At 39.2% G+C, this 20,350-nt stretch overlaps 1 protein-coding gene across 1 annotated transcript in view; it reads right to left on the bottom strand.

Annotated features, from left to right (window-relative positions):
* Window positions 1–20,350, bottom strand: part of LOC578470 (protein transport protein Sec24C) — a 33,160-nt gene extending 12,810 nt beyond the window's left edge. The window contains exons 1-10 of the mRNA XM_778635.5: window positions 20,230–20,350; window positions 8,874–9,372; window positions 7,866–8,010; window positions 6,690–7,247; window positions 6,220–6,331; window positions 5,259–5,386; window positions 4,564–4,702; window positions 2,901–3,016; window positions 1,973–2,097; window positions 29–220 (exon numbers count right to left, since the gene is read on the bottom strand). Of these exons, the coding sequence (XP_783728.2) occupies window positions 29–220; window positions 1,973–2,097; window positions 2,901–3,016; window positions 4,564–4,702; window positions 5,259–5,386; window positions 6,220–6,331; window positions 6,690–7,247; window positions 7,866–8,010; window positions 8,874–9,325 (1,967 nt within the window). The 5' untranslated portion in view covers window positions 9,326–9,372; window positions 20,230–20,350. The remainder of the gene's footprint in view (window positions 1–28; window positions 221–1,972; window positions 2,098–2,900; window positions 3,017–4,563; window positions 4,703–5,258; window positions 5,387–6,219; window positions 6,332–6,689; window positions 7,248–7,865; window positions 8,011–8,873; window positions 9,373–20,229) is intronic.

Genomic DNA, 20,350 nt, shown 5'->3' with positions numbered 1-20,350 from the left:
ATCTTTAAAGTGGGAATAAAATTGCTACCTTTCAACACAAGCCCTTGATTCTGAGAGCTGCACCAAGAACCCGTCCAGTAGAGGCATGAAGACATCATTGATATCTGACACCACAAGCATCTGGGGCTGGGCGAGGGCGCTGTTTACATTGTAGAAGTGAAGTGTTGTGTCATAGGTCACAAAGCCCACTCTGATGTTGGACTCCTTTGCTCCATGCTCTCTGAAAAAAATAACAATCACATATAGACATGGTCATGACTAATACACATTGGGTGTCAATCTTAATCCTTCATGATGATATCACATTTAAAATTAAGTTACAATTTTGTTTTAATAATTCCTGGGGGTGTTTCACAAAGATCCTAAGTTGAACTTATCTCTAAGTTGGACTTAATAATCATGGAAAGCCATTAGCATCTATGAAAATATTTTGTAAAGGTTATTTTAAAAGGCATAAAATGTTGATTCAAATCATTTATATTTTGCTGTTATCAAGGAGATTTCATGTTCCTGATGTGGAATTTATAAAAATCTAAAATACTTGATATTTCGCTTTTGAATATATTTTATTTTAAAGAGATGGTTCATTGAAATGTGGAAAGTGGGCAAATTACACCTCTACAGGTTGCTGAGAACATTAACAAAATGAGCAAAGTACTTTTGAAGCCCTCACTGTTGTGAGGTATACATTAAATGCAATGTTGTTACTTTTTCCTGAACCCACTCACAAAGTAAATTGACGGCATTATTTTACAAGCGAAATGATGACGTCACAATATGAACAACCTACATCACACATTCGGGACAATGTTGGATACCCATTGCAATTTTCAGATATGGGTTAACGTTGTTTGTACATTTACGGCCAGTGGTGATATTTCCTCTATTTGTGGCATTTTGAATGAGATACACTGAATAAATGATACTTTCTACAAATGTTTGTTTGATTTTTATATTTGTTTCCATCACACTTGAGCATAAAAATCGGGAAAATAATCACATATTCTGAGGGCACTTCAGCGTGTATGTGTCTGATCTGGGAAGGCAAAGGACATTTTGCATGCTGACCTAACGACTCTTTTGGAGTAAAATAGGCGACAAATTTACATAGAATTGTCCAGATATTCGTTACAAAAATGTGTGATTAGGCTGATTAATTTACATTTTTGATAAATTAAGTCGTATAGGACCTGATAAACCGAGAGAAACAGATCAGTCCGGTTCGCGATTCATGGCTAGCTCGAGCGCCGGGCTACGGCACACACATGCACAGAGTACCTACGCACAGCTACTTGCTACGGGTGTAAACTTGAACGCTACATCGACGATATATTCACTCGCTTTTTGGAAGTTATATACCATTTATCTAGAATAACGTCAGATTAAGAACCGAAACCATGCCATGGAGGAGCCTTCTGGAGTATACCCAAGTATGTTTTTGTCCATATCTATATTTCCAGGGGACTTTGATGAAGGTAAACAGCGTTAGGTATAAATGGGTACGGTACTTGAAAGTCAACGCAATACATGTGAATCGCACGCAAATTGCATCTCGCACCGTCGTCAATCACTTCAGCTGAGCGGTCCGCTGTTCACATTGTGACGTCACTTAAAAAATCAGCTGACTTGGGATGTTTTCGGGGCGATGAGTGAGTTGAGTTTTCATCAAGTTCAATCAACTTTTATAAATTTCGCTCGAATGTACAAGTTACACAAATGTAATGATTTTACTCAGTGTAATTTTTCGATTCCAATGATACCAGATTTAGTCAAGTTTGAAATCAATAAACCATCTCTTTAAGGTTACAAATAGCTCTCCATAATTTGTAAGTCCAACTTAGAGATAAGTTCAACTTAGGATCCTTGTGAAACACCCCCCAGGACACATTTAATTCATCTGGAGATGCTTCTCCAAGACATTTAGTACTTTTTAAACTGATTTTAAGAGAAGAGACCATTTCTTATTGCTTACTTTGGTAGATCATCTAGCAGTGTCTTGAGCCGTTGACAAAGAAGGTTCACCATACCAGTCTTCATACTCTGGTATGTGACATCTATCATGAAGATGTATGCTGGTGGCTTGGGCGGTGTGTTGTTCTGTACAGAAAAAAGAGAAGAGATAGCAATTGAAATTTAGCAAAGCATTAATCAAATCAATTTAATCAAATTCGACTCAAGAATCAAATTACATTTTTTTTCATGGAAGTTTATTTCAACAGATGAAATTAAGCCCTTTTAGTACTGTCTTTAGAATTATGGATTTCAGCCATTCATAATTTTACGAATTAAAGAGGATAATAAATATAAATCGAATGCCTCTATTCTCTATTTGCAAACATCCAAGAAAGATTTATATTTGTGGGTTGAGCTGTGCATTGTTCTGCACTACATAAACAAGCAATAGCATTAGTAAAAGGCTCTCTTCTTAAGCTACTGTTCATTGACAAGTAGTTCAGTTGATGAGAAAAAAATTTCTAGGACTGTCTTTAGTATTATGGAATTCAACCTACAAGTATATCACAAATGAAAAAGGAAAGACAAATATCCATTGGGTAATAGTGATAAACCAAATTTTACCAATGATAAAAATGCTCTATTTGTAACATTAAAAAAAACATTATCTGGAGAAGAAAATGAAATAAACTGTTTTTCACAAGATTACCTCTGTTTAAAGATCACCTTAAAAGATTCCATTTCAATTACTGTAAATGTTGTTATTTTTGCGTGATTAGTTTTTTTTTGCGCTGAGCGACCCCAAAACATATTCGCGTTGCACGCAATTCAGCCTGTTCAAAACACGCATAAAAAGTCATGTTCATATTTTCATGAGTTCTAAAATTTGCGCTTGCTGATCTGGGCAGTAGTTCAAACCATTGAATGAAATATTTGACATTACTTACTTTACAATAATCAGTAGTAGCTAAGAATTCAAAGGTGCCTAATGAAAGCTCCGGCCTTTCAAACATGTCAACTCTCTTGCCCATGTGATCCAACGGCTGGAAAAATTCAGGCGGAACTGTGTCAAAGGTACAAAAAATACATAAATACTATGAAATCTAGAAATCTGAAATCATTAGTGTGCGGGGGTGATAGTGAGTACTAAAAAAAAAAAAGAGGATTCGCAGGGGAAAAAATGGCATCTAACAACATTCCCCCTTTTGAGTAAGAATATTGGGAAGAATAGAGAAAACGAAAGAAAAATTTGAAAATCGGGATAAAATCGGGAAGAAACAAAAAAAACCGGGAAAAAAAAAATAATTACAAATTGGGAAAACGATTTAAATCGGGTAATTATCAGGCCTGAGTGTGCTAAAAATTCCAAATAATCTATTGTATTTGAAGATTGAGCATACTTGTACTGAGTTGAAAAGTTTTTTCCACTTGGTTCTTTTCTCAATGACCTTTAGGAAGACCTCTCTTCCTAAACCGGGGTCTTATTCAAACTTTGATTGCTTTCTTCGTCTCTTTGCACTGTCGCTTGTTTGCCACATGTAAACTTTTGCAACAAACAACAGCCACCAATTGATGAAAGGACTGGGAACACTTAAATATAAAGGTGAGTTCTGGTAATGTGATCGCATTGTGAAAGAAAAGGTGTGGAATGGATCAGAACAAGTTGATCATCATGTAAGTATTGGTGTGCACTGCAAGGTTCTGGAGTCTTTAAAATCATAATAAATTTGGCCCAGTCTTGGTAAAGTAACAAGCACTGTACACAGAAAGATGTATATGGGACTACACAAATGGTGTCGGGGCTAGCTTACCTTGATTTCCTTATCTTTCTATGCTCATTACTCAGCCAGTATATATTTTCTTCCAAAATTGTTTGGTACATGACATTTAATTGTAATCTTGAACATTCAGTGTAAGTTTCGTTTGATTCTGTGAGAATTCAGTTTCTTTTTTTACTAGAACTTAAGTTTATCTTTAATCGTGAAGCCTTTGGAATACCTATCCCGTAAAAGATACAATGTGGCACAGGGAGATCGTTCGAGTGGCATATTAAGAGTTAATTAATTACCATTATTGTTCATAATGGACCAAAATCACTAACCACTTTAAAGTTATTACCCAAGTTATCAGATTAATTCAAATCTCCACTCCCCTGGGAAGTATTCTTGCCACTGTCGGGGCATGTGGTAATTCACTAACAATGGCATTGAACATCATCCAAATAGGATGCTTATATAACATGTACAGGTCTTGATTGCCGTTGACTGTATTACACATAGTGCCTGGTATGTGAGCTCATGTATAATTTAGACTGAAAAAAAGTAGTCCCAAAAATCTCCATCCGAATATTTGTTATTCCAGAATTTTGTTACTCCAAAGTTTCATAATTCCAAAGGTTTCATAATTCTGAAAATGACATAAGGTTTGTAATTTAAACAGTGAAAAAGGGTTCATTATTCTGGAAATTAAGTATGGTTTGTAATATCGGAAATGAAAGAGAATTCACAATTCCAAAAATAAGATTTTAACAATGACAAAATGACGGTTTCAGAGTTATAAACCTTTGGAAAAATGAGCTTTAAAAAAAAAAAGACTTCCTCTTTAACTGACCTTCTGTAAGACCACCGCAGAAGGCACATTGAAACCGCCTGCCTCCCTCCACAAAGCTCATGAAAGAACACATATAGGCCTTGCACCTGTTACACCTGACTGGCCCATTAGGACCATGGTCTACTATAGGGGGCCGGTTCTAAAAAGAAAAGGACACACAAGTACATTTGATCCCGTCACTGAGGAAATATGGAGCAATTTAAACCATAAAATCAAAAATAAATCGATCAAGAAAATAGCATGAAAATGCAATTCGCAAGTAATGTTATTAATGCACTTACAAAAGACACCCTTTTCTATGAATTCATTAAACATACCTTACAAACAAAACATTAGCCATTTTAGGACAATTAAAAGGTCCTTTTAATACTCTTTTGTTTCTTATTAGCATGGATTCTTACTTTATAATTGAGCTAATCTTAGACCAAATTCATTTCTTACACTGTAAACTTCAAAGTTGTTTTTCTGCTCATGTACATCAGCAGATAACTGAAAAAGTACATGATACAGCCTCATTTCATAAATACACACGGTTTGAGTAAGTAAAGACATAATATACAGAAACATTTTAAAATAAAGAGAAGGAAGAAAGAAACTTCACTTTCTATTAGTCTGGCACATAAAGTGCTCAAAGCGTATCTGACTGATGCTACACCAAAGCTTTTAAAGTAATTAGGACATAAATATTTCTTTACCTCATTGTTAATCGTCTCTGCAAAAGGTGATATGACAACCCCTATGGGTATCTGTGACTGTTTCACCAGGTCCTGAGTACATGGAATGCTATACATAGTGCTACGCATAATTCTGGGACTGGCATTTCCTGAAAAGGAAAATTGAAAGGAATATAAGAATGGTTAAAGGGAAATCCAACCTTGATAGCAAACTACAGGGATGCCAGTTAGAATTGATCGGAGGGCCTGAAAATCGCCTATAATGAGCAATTTTGTATACAAAAAAGCCTACACTATGGTCTGAAAATAAATCGCCAGGCCTGAATTCAGGCTTTTGCCTGAAAACTGGCATCCCTGAAACTACTCTGGAGAAAAATTGAAAAAAAATCAGAGAAGTAGCCTGGTGAAAGTTTGAACGAAATCGGACAAAAATTAGAAAGTCATGAAGTTTTAAAAGTTGTAATCACTGTAGGTACATGTGTGGGCTCTTAAAATTAGCTGAATAAGTCAAGTCTTTCTGATGTAGTGGCGGACAAAATGACTAAACTCAAATTTTTTCTTCAAAAATTGTATGATTTAGGTGGGTTATTTCTCTTTAGATGAACACAGACACCCAATATTTGGCTCCAAACCTCAAAGGAAATATCAAGTGTGAATCCTTGCACTTAGTTTTTGACATTGGATCTTTAGGTGTAATAACTGACACAATGACAATATCTGTATGAATGAATTATCCCCAAAAGAATCTAAATCTGATTCTATATTTTTCTTAAAATACATGTCGTTTATTTTTTGTATACAATGTGTTTTCATCTGACATGTACACATAATTTAATAATCTGTAGGCTTCCTATTTTCAAGTGTATACTTTTTTTTGTCCTCCTTTCTTGATCAAATGTAATTATTTACGAATGTACAATCTGATGTTTTATTTGATGTTCAGGAATAAAATGATTTTGAATTAAATTGAATTGAATCTTACCTTGATCTAGAACCTGGAAGTCTGTAGTAACAAGGGGTGGCACCTGTCCTCGTAGGTTTGTGATGAACTGTTGCCCTCCTCGTGTTCTCTTGTCGTCATCGATTACTTGAATCTATAGATACAGAAAATGGATGAATTAAGATTGCAAACTGATAACCCATCTCCAGATATACTGTTAATAAAGTATTTAAAGCCAAATTTGAAAATGACACAAACAATAAAAATATTAATTTGACTCTTGGAAGTTATTTCTGAAAATGTTTATTAACCTAGCTCTACAACAAATTGAACATAACGCACTGGTATATGAAATGCCATGATCATGTTACTATAAAACCAGGCACAAATTGTTTCAAATTTGCGGGAATTTCATAATTGAATCACAACTTACATTTCTTGCTGTAAATTGGATGTATTTGACAAATTACAAGAAGTTTTGGTTTGACAGTAGTCAAGTCCAATTAACTTACTGCACTGGGCATCTGATCTGGATCAAGCCTCTTAGGAGCAGGCGGCGGCTGCTGTGTCTGGGGTTGGGGTTGCATCCCACCTGGACCAGGGGGTTGTCCATACCCCCCTACACCACCCCCCTGAGGTGGCATCCCCATCCCACCTGGGGGTGGCCCTCCAGCTTGGTACCCCATCCCTGGTGGCCCTGGTGGGCCGGTCCCAGGCGGGGTGGCAGGTGGAGTCATACCCGGTCCCATTGGGGGTGCCACACCCCCACTGTATGTTTGCCCTTGGCCCATCTGGGGAATCTGGGGAGGTGGTGGTCCTGTTGCGTAGCTACTCAGAAGGGGAGGTCCGGCTGTGCCCGGTTGACCATAGCTTGTGTTTGTTGGACGGGCACCATAGTTTGTATTTGATGATGGAGTGGGGGCATTGGAGTAATTGTTTGTTGGAGGACCTGATGCAAAGCCTGTTGGAGGCTGGCCTTGGAACCCTGATGGGGGTGCTTGGCTGGAAGGTGGCCCCGCCCCGTAACCCCCTGAAGCAGGTGGTGGTTGTGGACCTCCTGGAAGACCTCCCTGATGCAAAATAAGGAAAGAATAATGAGTATTCAAATCATGAAATTGACAACATTCACATTTATTTCCAATAAAAATGTAATCCATCACTGTCAAAGCATGCATCTCACATCGTTTTCATTTACGTAATACACCCCTGTACCCCAGATTTGTTGGCGTGTGCTCCTACTTTCTTCTCTCTCTGAATTTCCGTTTTTTTTTCTTGAGAAAAATGAATAGGATTTACTGTACTCAAACGCTCAGAAGCTCATCTGTACTTCCGGGTGACGAACGAACAACTGAAATTCACGATTACAGCAGTTATGAAAATAAGAGGGAAAGAGGAGCGATTTATTTTGTTTTATATGATCTGGATTCCTTGTTTTAATTGTCCAGAAAAGTAGGTTGAATTGATATTTGCATTGCCCTGATTTTTGCACAACTTGAGCGGTAGGCTAAGACTCAACATACATACAACAGACATGACTACATGTAGTACATTTACGCAAGTCTTATTTACACACAAGTCAAAGATTGCCTTTGCCTAAGTCCCGTCAAGATAGACTTACACAAGTTTGACTGTATCAGACTTCAAAATATATCTTCGATGGGATAACAAAAACTAAGAGCTCATCTTACCATATTGTAGCCTGGGCGAGGTGGACCTCCAGATACATTCATAGCTGACATCTGATTGGTTACTTGCTTTACGGGTTGAGCTCCGCCCGGAGGAGGTGGGGCACCAGGCTGGTAGAAACCAGGTTGTGAGCTGGATACTGGTGGTCTGCAAAATCAAATTGACATAAATAAGCTCAGCTTAAAATTATGTACTACACCTCGATTTTAGTTTTTTTTAGTCAACTTCTTCAGCTTCAAAACTATTTTTATTTTATTTTTTATTTTTTTCAAGGGGGGGCCCTTTGATGATTCAATGTAAATCTACCTTGCTTACCTTTGTCTCAAAACTTTGAAGCTTATACTTGTCTATGCATAATCTCCAATCATATGTTTAAAGATCAATTTTTGATTAGTTTTATTTCTTAGACAAAAACTTGAAACTTGTATACATATGTGATCTTAATTGTCGCCAGCCATTTTACCTGTGATTACATGAATATAATTTTTTTCTTTTTTGCTGTCGGAACTACAAATTTCAATGATCTTGTAATTTCATATCAGAACAATAATAATCATTTACAATATTTGTATTTTTTCAATTTCAGACATTCCTTTTTTTCAACCATTTTATTGTAATTTGGACAATCCAAAGAAAAGGCCATCTGAAGATGATCATTATAATGTTCTAAAATATTTTATGTGCTATAAAATTATGAATACTTTGGCAAAATTAAAAGAATTTAATGTTTAGCCTCCCCGCCCACTTCCTTTTTTTTAGGCCGCCTGATTTATTTAATGAAAAACAAAGAAAACATACTGCTAAAATGATCTTTGTCTGAAGAAGAAAAAAAAACATTGCATCCCCCCCCTCCATACTTACTTTGTACTTGTGATTGAGTGATAAATAATGATAATAATAATCTTTCATACTCTTAATCCCTACATTCATAATTACTCATATCAATGTAACAGACAACCATAGAGAAGTGTCTTATAAATACAAAAAAAACTGAGTGGTCTAAGCCTTACCTGGTTTGCATGCCGTAGCTTCCTGGTAGATTTTGCTGCGGTTGTCCCTGAGGTGGCTGTCCTCCCATTGGAGGAGCTCCCTGCCCTGGTCCTGGTGGTCCTTGCCCTGGTCCAGGTGGCCGCTGCCCCTGTGCAGGGTACCCACCCATCGGTCTAGGTGCCCCAAACTGGTTACTGCCTGGACCAGGCGGGGGAGGTCCCGTCGATGATGGTCCATTCATTGATGATCCTCCATACGAGTTCTGCGGTGTACTGTTGTCACCATACGCACCTCCTGCAGGCGGTTTCCCAGGCCCTGGGGGAGGCATCCCTCCTGAAGGAGGTGGAGCTCCCAAAGTGGGCTGGCCAGGCTGATTGCCATAGTTTCCATAAGCATTGGGTGGAGCCTGACCTGGGGGAGCAGCATAAGAGTTCTGATATCCACCCCCTGGTGGCTGGTTCATGTAACTCATGTCGAAAATAAGTTTGCTTGTCTTGTATAGGAGATGCTATTCTTCACCTGAAAAACAAAATAAATTATAACAATAACCACAAAGTTTAATTTCATCATGGATTTTAATACATTCAAACATAATCTGGAAGAAAAAATTGTATCAGCTTTTTGGGGCGAGATCGGATGCTGCTGCAATAATTTGTTCTTTTTCAAAGAGTGGGTTAAGCAGTTTTGATATAGCTATCTCTACAATATCACAACTTCTGAGTCTGAAGGAACACACTTATAGAACCATCCAGTTATTCATAAGCAGGGCTGTGTCAGGGAGGGAAGTGATCAGCCTCAGAGGTAGCTGCACTAGAACAATCAACAGAAACGTTGCCTCTTGCAAGGTAGAATGATCCAATATATGAGTAATATAAACATTAATTCATTCAATAGGATCTCTAGAATCTTGGTCTTGGGGCATGCAAGGCTTTGTCTTCATCTTCTTTCATTCTTTCTTTTCTTTTGTCCTGGGATAGCCAGCAGTTTTGCTCCTTGGAACACAAGCTAGTTTATTGGTGTGCATTATTGGGACATCATCCCAGTATATTTGTCTGCATGAGAGATTATCCCAGATCACTTTGTGCATGTAAAAATAGGGTGACACAAATACATGAAGGTATTTATGACATGGCATATTCTGTTCTGAGACAGTTTCCTACAAGCATAAATGCTTTAAAATCAATCATTTTCAACACACATTATTCAAATAGATTAAATAGGTCTACATTGTTTACAGTATTTCTAGAGCTGCTAACTTTGCTAAACAAAATTAAATGTTAATCTTGATGACAACATATAGGTGAGCTAACAAATGTATTTTAGAATAAAGAATACAAAGTAGCTATAAAATGATATCTTTTAAAAATATACTTTGAATTATTATAGTAACCTGGCTTGAAATCCAACAACAATAACAATTCAAAAAAACTTATAATAACCTTAAACCAACCTGGATGTAGCACAACCGACATTTTGATTTACAAAAAATTGACAATATACTAGACACCAAATCTTACGTGACCTTGTCCTTACTAGCGGACATGCATCGCACTATGTTTTTATCTTTCCGTCTGACAGCATTAATCTCTGCTGTGAATTTATTTGTAAACAAACCTAAACGCTTTGATAGGGAATGTCTGAGTTTTGGGGTGATTTTTAAAAACACATGAATGACATTATACTTGTTGGGAAATCAAGAAACACTGGCGAGGCAATTATTAATGGTAGGAGAATGAAAGTCAGTACTGTTGATATATGAGAAGGAATGCTGAGAGAGATTGAGAGACAGAATGATGATAAAGAAACAGAAGGAACAAAAACTTCATTATAAGTACAAGAAAAAAGACAAATGCGACTGTCTCCTAAATGCCTCTGCCCTGAATTCGGTATAGGAAATGGAGGGAATTATTTGTGCCATATGATGAAAACAAAAAGCCTATACCGGTAATCAAAGGTCAACCAACAAATATGATCTTCACCTACTAGCCCAAAAAAAAATTGGATTATCTTCCTACATTGATACCGTCTAAATATTGCGAAAGCAAGGCTAAAAACTTTTAGTTTCAGAAATTGACATTTGACCTGTACATGTACCTATAATGTACCTTAAATCCAATGAGACTTTCTTCCTGTGGTGCTACATAGTACATACTATGGTTCTTATAAGATATGGCAATAGCAAGGCTAAAACCTGTAATTTCAGAAATTGACTTCTGCAAGCTTTGACATTTGACCTAGTATTTACCCAAAATCTGATCAGATCATCTTCCTTCAAATTTCATGGCCACATGAGTCAGCTAGTTGTTGACCTCCCACTTACCAAACTATAACTTCTGCTTAGCCTACTAGCTACTTCTGCTAGTATCAATGTGCGCCCAGATTTCTGGGGAAACTTGTTGATTGATCACAAGGATTAAAAGGAAAGGGATGGATAAGCTTAAGAGTAAGATGACTGAATTGTTGATTTTTTTCCTTTTATTGTCTCTTACTCTAGACTCTGTTTTTTTTTTCGCTGCAGGCTCTAACCATGAAAACATAAATACTTCAGTACTTCACACAGGGTCACCATGGAATCATGGATTTTCCGATATTGCAAATAAACCTACTTTTGTGCTATTTAAGTGTTGCTTGCATCATCTCCGCCCCCTCCTGATATCTGTCTTTCACCCACTCTCTCTTTCTATCCCTTACCCTTCCCTTCTGAGAAAGCCATCTCAGTTAATTTTTCTCTCATCTCCCTTCTCACCTAGTCTCTTTTTTTTTCTCTCCCTCTCTCAATGTCAATATCAATATTAATCCCTTCTCTCTATGCCTTGATCACTACATTGTATGAAGGGGTGACCAAAGTTCACAGACATTTTAGAACATATTACAAAATGTGAAATTCGATCTATGATTTCTCATATTCTACAGAAATTTATTTATTTCAATTACCGTAATTAACAGTGTATAAACCGCACCTTTTTGCCGCCAATTTTTTTTTTTTAAAGTGTCGATTTATTCCCCTCCACCTGGCGCTATGCCTGGCAATGTCTCCCAGCTCAGTTATCGGTGTGTTGACTCACCACTCAGAAATTAGAACAACACTCAAATTTGTCTGTCATTTTCGTTTGAAAGTAATCTTTCTGATAGATCTCAATATCTAGTTTATAATAATAATTCCTTAATTTTTCTTCTATTACATGGCGTACCACAAGGTTCTATCCTAGGTCCTCTACTGTTTTTTAGTTTACATTAATGATCTTGCACATTCAGCTGCACCTCGCAGTAAAATGAAAGGCCTTCCCGCGTGGGTTTTTTAACAGGGACCTGGCTTGCTGCCGACAGAGTCGGCAAAAAAGAGGGGTGCGTTTAAAGGTACTATGTCCCATTTGCAGGCCAAAAAAATGAAAAAGTTAAATTCCAACTGCATTTGAAAGATAATACTAATTTAGAACTTCCCTAAAAAAGGTGGGGCTTGAAAATGTCTTCAAGTGGGAAAATAACGACTATTAGTTGTCAAATTGACTTTAGGGCTATAGAGCCCAAAAGTAATAGTCTTGATTTTCAGACAAATGTACCGAATGGTCATACGTTTTATGCTGCGCAAAGATTCAATCAGTTTAATCTTGGCCATCACAAGGAGTGGGTTATTGATGTAGACAAATGCTCATGTACCCTTTACAACTCTTTTCACGTATGTTATTACCAAAGAAGAAAAAAGGCCAGTCAGTCACTCAATACTATGTCTGACAGTGAAGTCTAGCAAGTAAACAGGACATACATGACATATTCATAATTCCTGCAAAGTTCTACAGCATTTGAGGTTGGCTGCAAAAGGGACATAGTACCTTTAATACACGAGGGCGGTTTATACACCGTTAATTACGGTATTACCAAATGGACGCAAAGTTTTTTCCTACAGATTGGTTCAACTAGAAAATTTATTGTCAAAGGATTTCGGAGATATCGCGATCTAAAAATTCGATGTCCGATCGTGTGTGCGCTTTGCATCTAAAAAAGTCATAAAAACAACGAGACCTAACTTCACGCACAGGGGTTTACAGTTGCCATTGACTTATCAAAAAATGTGGGCGCTTAGGTTCAGAAACCTATCTAAAATTTGACCCGTAACTCCGGCCAGGATATACCCTATTAAAAAACATACCCAAAATGAAGTAAATATTCATCAAATGTCCAAATAAAGATCATGAGTTAAAATTTGTTATGTTTATTACCTGTTTCATGTCAATTTTCTTGTTATTTTTGGAGTGTTTTTCGGAAAAACGTTGATAATAGTAGACCTAGACTCTACACACTTTTTCACACTCACATGTTTTACGGCAAACCGCTGCACAATTACAAGTGCATACCGATGGTGGGTTGTGGGTTGCCTGTGTGAAGTTATCGGCTTAACTTTAGAATACCCCACCAAAACGTAGTATCTCCGTTGGTCGCCAACGCGCCAACGTACCAATTTAGTGTAGTCCCTTCCTTTCGTATTCGTGACCAGTTTCTGAATTTGCTAACGCATCAAGTCGAGCATGGAAATATGGTTATTTGTTATGTTTTAACTCCTTCCTATTACCTCTTACACATCAAAGTATTTTATTTATAGATTGTTAAAGATGTTCTCACCTTAGTTGGAATGTTTTACTCTTTATATTGCTTGAAAATCGTCAAAAAGCAATGTAACAACTGTCGGAAAGTATCAGTAAAGAGTGAAAAAAAATCAGGACTTATGGTGTCTATTAAATGGCAAACAAAGAAAGGAAATAAGGCGCGTTGGCGCGTTGGCACGTTGGCCCGTCCCTCATTGACAAACTGAATTAAAATATGAAATAAGTAGCCTAAAAGTAATGGGGGAAAAAAATCAGGAACTTGTGGTGTCCTTTAAATGGCAAACAAAGAAAGGAAATAAGGCGCGTTGGCGCGTTGGCACGTTGGCCCGTCCCTCATTGCCAAACGAAAATAATATAGGAAATAAGGAGCGTTGGCACGTTGGTCCGTCCGTCATCTGGCCATTGACCGAATAAGGAATATAACATTCACATTTGTCTTTCTAGGCACGATGGAGATTTACAATTTTATTTCTTTAAAAGTACTTGGGGGAGCTGTTTCAAATTAATGCGATATGAAATTAATGAATGAAATGTCACGTTATTAACTTCATGTTTCAGTGTTAGTACGTTGGCATGATGGCGATTTATGATCCATTGTCAGTACGTTGGCACGCCGCTGGTGATTGAAATTTCATTAATAATTAGAAAACAAAGAGGATTTGTTGTACCATTCTCGACTCTTATTTCTTGTCTGAATTCATTTTTCCCCCGCCCGCGCGAAGCGCGGAAGCTTTTGCCTTTCATCAATTATTGGAGAAAGAAGACGATTTGATGTACCATTCTTGACTCCTTATTCTTGTCTGAATTCAGTTCCCGCCACTCCCCCCCCCCCGCTCTCGCGCGAAGCGCGCAAGCTTTGACCTTTCATTAAATTACTAGAGAAAGAAGACGATTCGTTGTACCATTCTCGACTCTTAATCCTTGTCTGAAGTCAGGTTCCCCCCTCCTGCGTGAAGCGTGGAAGCTTTGGTGTTTCATTAATCGGTTCCCCCCCCCTCCCCCCGCGCAAAGCATGGAAGGTTTTAGCTTTTATTAATTATTAGAGAAAGAAGACGATTTGTTGTATCATACAGACTCTTATTTTATGTCCTAATTCAGTTTCCTCCCCCGCCCCCCCCCCCCCCTCCCCTCCTGCGCCTCGGACATCGTAGGATCGTTGGCAGGCAAAACAATCTCGGCAAAGTTTTGTTCAACACATGCATGTTGGTGAGAGCCAACGACCAACGATGTGCTACGCACAGGGTTTGGTGACGTCACACAGTGTGGACATCGTTGGCAGACAACCCAATCCTGGCAAAGTCATCAAAGGAGAGAGGAATGAAGTACAGAACAATAGAAAGAGTCTATAGTCCGAAGACAGATGAGAATTAAAGAGAATTATTATTATTAATATTATCATTACTGATAATATTAAAAAGAAGAATAAGAGAAATGGGAGAAGATGAAGATCGGAGAACAAGTAGGGCCTAGTGGTCGTGGGTAAAACAAATTGAAAACAAAAGAAAGGGGAATAGATCGAGGAATAATACTACAACAATGATAACAATAAGGGTGCGCATGCGCACATGGTAACGTTAGGTGAATGTAAATCGGCAAAGCAGTGAATTGGCCAATATAGCGTTAAGATTTTTTAAAGCCTGATTTATGTCTTAGTTTCAGAGAAAAAAACGTTGGGAGAATTTACTGTTAATCACTGTTAGAGAGTGTTGCACAGTGACGCCTTCAAAGAAAACCATAAATATCTTTGTGGTTTAATTGAGAAGATGAAGATCAAAGGAGAAGAAAAAGAAGAAGAAGTGGTCGTGGGTAAAACAAATTGAAAACAAGAAAAGAGGAATAGAGGAATAATATACTATAACCATAATATATCAATAAAAATCCATCTACCACAAAAATCTGTACATTTTGATGTACACCCCCTACTAATTTTTTTCTTCCCTTTTTTCTCCCTCTCTCTCTTTTTTCCATTTTACCAATATTTTTGTCTCCATATTTGTATTATTATGTATCCATTGAGGGTAGTCATACTATCAAGCTTTGCTTACTTTGTCAACCCTCCTGTTTGATGTTTTCGATTAGTTACGGCCAACCTTACTTTGTTTAATCTTTTGTCATGTATAAATGTTCAATGATTTGTTTGTTATATATTTGTAAAACTGAAAAAGAAAAAGAAAATCAAGCAATAAAAAATAAACCTGATTGATGTTTCTGATTAGTTACAGCCAACCTTACTTTGTTTCACATATACTCTTTTGTCATGTATAAAAATGTTTTGTTTGTTATATATTTGTAAAACTGCAAAAGAAGAAAAAAATCAAACAGAAATGGGACCCGGTGTCCTAGGGTTAGGGTTAGGGTGAGAGTTAGGGTAACGCGGAACCCGGTGTCCTATAGTTAGGGTTAGAGTTAGTAACGCAAACTCCAGTGTCCTAGGGTGGCGCAGGACCAGATGTCCTAGGGTGACGCGGGACCCGGTGTCCTAGGGTTAGGGTTAGGGTGAGAGTTAGGGTAACGCAAACTCCGGTGTCCTAGGGTGACGCGGGACCCGGTGTCCTAGGGTTAGGGTTAGGGTGAGAGTTAGGGTAACGCAAACTCCGGTGTCCTAGGGTGACGCGGGACCCGGTGTCCTAGGGTTAGGGTTAGGGTGAGAGTTAGGGTAACGCAAACTCCGGTGTCCTAGGGTGACGCGGGACCTGGTGTCCTAGGGTGACGCGGGACCCGGTGTCCTAGGGTGACGCGGGACCCGGTGTCCTAGGGTTAGGGTTAGGGTGAGAGTTAGGGTAACGCAAACTCCGGTGTCCTAGGGTGACGGGGGACCCGGTGTCCTAGGGTGATGCGGGACCCGGTGTCCTAGGGTGACGCGGGACCCGGTGTCCTAGGGTTAGGGTTAGGGTGAGAGTTAGGGTAACGCAAACTCCGGTGTCCTAGGGTGACGCGGGACCCGGTGTCCTAGGGTGACGCGGGACCTGGTGTCCTAGGGTGACGCAGGACCCGGTGTCCTAGGGTGACGCGGGACCCGGTGTCCTAGGGTTAGGGTTAGGGTGAGAGTTAGGGTAACGCAAACTCCGGTGTCCTAGGGTGACGCGGGACCCGGTGTCCTAGGGTGACGCGGGACCCGGTGTCCTAGGGTTAGGGTTAGGGTGAGAGTTAGGGTAACGCAAACTCCGGTGTCCTAGGGTGACGAGGGACCCGGTGTCCTAGGGTGACGCGGGACCTGGTGTCCTAGGGTGACGCGGGACCCGGTGTCCTAGGGTTAGGGTTAGGGTGAGAGTTAGAGTTAGGGTAACGCAAACTCCGGTGTCCTAGGGTGACGCGGGACCCGGTGTCCTAGGCTGACGCGGGACCCGTGTCCTAGGGTTAGGGTTAGGGTGAGAGTTATGGTAATGCAAACTCCGGCGTCCTAGGGTGACGCGGGACCCGGTGTCTTAGGGTGACGCGGGACCCGGTGTCCTAGGGTTAGGGTTAGGGTGAGAGTTAGGGTAATGCAAACTCCGGAGGGTGATGCGGGACCTGGTGTCCTAGGGTTAGGGTTAGGGTGAGAGTTAGAGTTAGGGTAACGCATATTCCGGTGTCCTCGGGTGACGCGGGACCCGGTGTCCTAGGGTTAGGATTAGGGTGAGAGTTACAGGTAACGCAAACTCCAGTGCCTAGGGTGACGGGGACCTGGTGTCCTTGGGTGTTTAAAACAAAGAATAACTTGTGGAAAGATAGAAATGGAAGATTAAACAAAATAATAATATGGAAAGAAAATTTAAAAGAAGGAGGAAATCAAAAATACCATAAGGAAAGACAGGTGCTAATAAGCAAAATGTAAATGGAAAAGAAAGAGAAATAAAAAATAACATGAGGAAATTAGAAAAAGAAGATAAAAGAAGTTTTAAACAAACAAATACATAAGGAGCGGTGAATATGGAAAAGCCGCGCGAAGCGCGTAAGCTTTGACCTTTCAAAAATTATTAGAAAAAAAAGACGATTCATTGTACCATTCTTAACTCATAATCCTTGTCTGAAATCATTCCCACCCCCCCCCCCCTCTCGCGCGAAGCGCGCAAGCTTTGACGTTTCATTAAAGTCATAGAGAAAGAAGACCATTCGTTGTACCATTCTCGACTCTTAATCCTTGTCTGAATTCAGTTCAGCGAAGCGCGCAAGCTTTGAACTTTAGTAGTAGTAGTAGTACTACTGAGTAGTAGTACTACATCCATCCATAGTAGTAGTAGTACTACTACTACTAGGTACTACTACAGATTCTGGAAATGCCTTGTTTCACTATCATTATAAGTATAACTTATCACTCGGTATCAGCAGTCAAGCTTGCAGTTGAAGCATAATCAACAGCGTTAATATTTTGTAAACCAAACTAAATAACAGAGAAAATGGCAAACATATTATGTAAATAACCCACTTACCAAATTAGGAGAGCAGTCATGAGATAATTCGTTCATATGATTGTATATGAAATAGGATGAATATCGCCTGACCTTTATAGTTAACAAAACGTTTTACATTTGGTCGAGTATAAAACAGTTTCGATTAGTCATTTAGTGCTTAGGATATTTTACTATTAGACGAATATTTAACTGGTACAAGCGAAACTTTCATTTAAAATTATAACGTTTATAAAAGTATATATACACATAATTATGTGTGATGTACGTTGCATGTATGTTTATCAGAGGCGGCGCTCCCGGGAGGGGGGCACAGTGCCCCCCCCCCACTTTATCAAGTTCTCCAAAAGTGCCCCTTTTAAAACAGGAAAAGTGCCCTTTTAACCTTGTAAGAAGTGCCCCTTTTTACATAAAAAGTGCCCCTTTTACTTTGAAAAGTGCCCCTATTAATATTTAAAAGTGCCCCTTCCCCTTTCCACCTCTGACATAAAAACCCTCTTCTTTACACGTACCCCTTTTCGTTCGACAAGTTCCCATTAAGTGTTCATTTTTCATTCTCATAAGTGCCCTTTATAATCTGTAATAATTTAAGTGCCTCTTTTCAGATACGAGAAGCGCCCCTTTTCACCTCTGATAATTGCCCTATTCAAATCTGATAAGCGCACCTTATATCTTCACATGTGCCCCCTTTCCTTTCTAATAAGCGCCCCCATTTAAAAAAGAGCCCCTTCCCTTTCTCATAAATGCCCTTTTTCATCTGTGAAAACAGTCTCCTTTTTATTTATGAAAACAGTCTCTTTTCATTCTCATAAGCCCTTTTCCAAGACGATGGCGATTTAACTTCAAGTCTCTCAACTATGGCTCGTTGGCACGTTGGCAATATAAATTCAAGTCTCTCAACTCATGTTGGCTCGTTGGCACGTAATTGGCACGTTGGCGATATAAATTCAAGTCTCTCAACTCATGTTGATTCGTTGGCACGTTGGCACGTTGGCGATTTAACTTCAAGTCTCTCAACTCATGTTGGCACGTTGGCACGTTGGCACGTTGGCGATATAAATTCAAGTCTCTCAACTCATGTTTGCTCGTTGGCACGTTGGCACGTTGGCGATTTATCTTCAAGTCTCTCAACTCATGTTGGCACGTTGGCGATATAAATTCAAGTCTCTCAACTCATGTTGGCTCGTTGGCACGTTGGCGATATAAATTCAAGACTCTCAACTCATGTTTGCACGTTGGCACGTTGGCGATATAAATTCAAGACTCTCAACTCATGTTGGCTCGTTGGCATGTTGGCACGTTGGCGATATAAATTCAAAACTCTCAACTCATGTTGGCTCGTTGGCACGTTGGCACGTTGGCGATATAAATTCAAGTCTCTCAACTCATGTTGGCTCGTTGGCACGTTGGCACGTTGGCGATATAAATTCAAAACTCTCAACTCATGTTGGCTCGTTGGCACGTTGGCACGTTGGCGATATAAATTCAAGTCTCTCAACTCATGTTGGCTCGTTGGCACGTTGGCACGTTGGCTATATAAATTCAAGTCTCTCAACTCATGTTGGCTCGTTGGCACGTTGGCACGTTGGCGATATAAATTCAGTCTCTCATCTCATGTTGGCTCGGCACGTTGGCGATATAAATTCAGTCTCTCAACTCATGTTGGCTCGTTGGCACGTTGGCGGCACGATTGCGATTTCCATTCAAGACTAGGTCTATATCTCGGCACCAAGTTGTAGTACTTTAACAAGTTGAAGCGTTGGGTTGGCGGATCAAAAAAAAACCTTTAGTTCGCATGGTGGGGTATTCTAAAGTTGTTCCAAGTTATCTACTGTAATGTCTCTTATCCTCATTACGGTAGATAAGTTCACACAGATTTTCGAAATCTTACTAATTTTTAGAGAGTGAACTTCGGTCACACCACCTCCATACCTCCCGTCGATAAACATGCAACACGAACCCCTCCCTTCTTATTTCTAAACAAATAATTGAAATACAAATAGGCTAGACCCTTTGGTCTAGATCTAGTTATAGTAATAATAACCATAAAATAATCATAACATTTTTAACAAATGTAAATCAACAAATTATGGGATCTTATTTCTTTCATTCTCTAAACCGCTGCGTGCACAAAACAGCCTAGATCTAGGCCTACATGTAGCTACGATTACAGGGAGTGATTCACCGGGCGCTGCTCCCATAGAAATTGCGTGTAAAACGAACCGGCCCCAGCCGTGCGAACAAGATGTTCCATTTCACAGTAACATCGCACATCGTTTTTCCAACATTTTAGACAATAACTCACATTACAGTTCATTTCTATATATGAAAAATATATATGGCATAACGAAATCCACCGAAAATTCTTATAAAAGCCTAGAACTTACCTGCTGGAATACGGAAATCGACCCTGTTCCACAGAGGATCGGTACCAATGTGTATGCCACGTATGGTTACAAGAGCACTGACCCAGGTCATTGCACATGCGTGTTGTAGCCACGTCACTGA

This window comes from Strongylocentrotus purpuratus, unplaced genomic scaffold, assembly GCF_000002235.5.
Source record: "Strongylocentrotus purpuratus isolate Spur 01 unplaced genomic scaffold, Spur_5.0 spur5_scaffold_10, whole genome shotgun sequence".
NCBI classification, from domain to species: Eukaryota; Metazoa; Echinodermata; class Echinoidea; order Camarodonta; family Strongylocentrotidae; genus Strongylocentrotus; species Strongylocentrotus purpuratus.
Note: the sequence above shows the minus strand (reverse complement) of the source record. Positions and strands in the feature narration are given on the sequence as shown.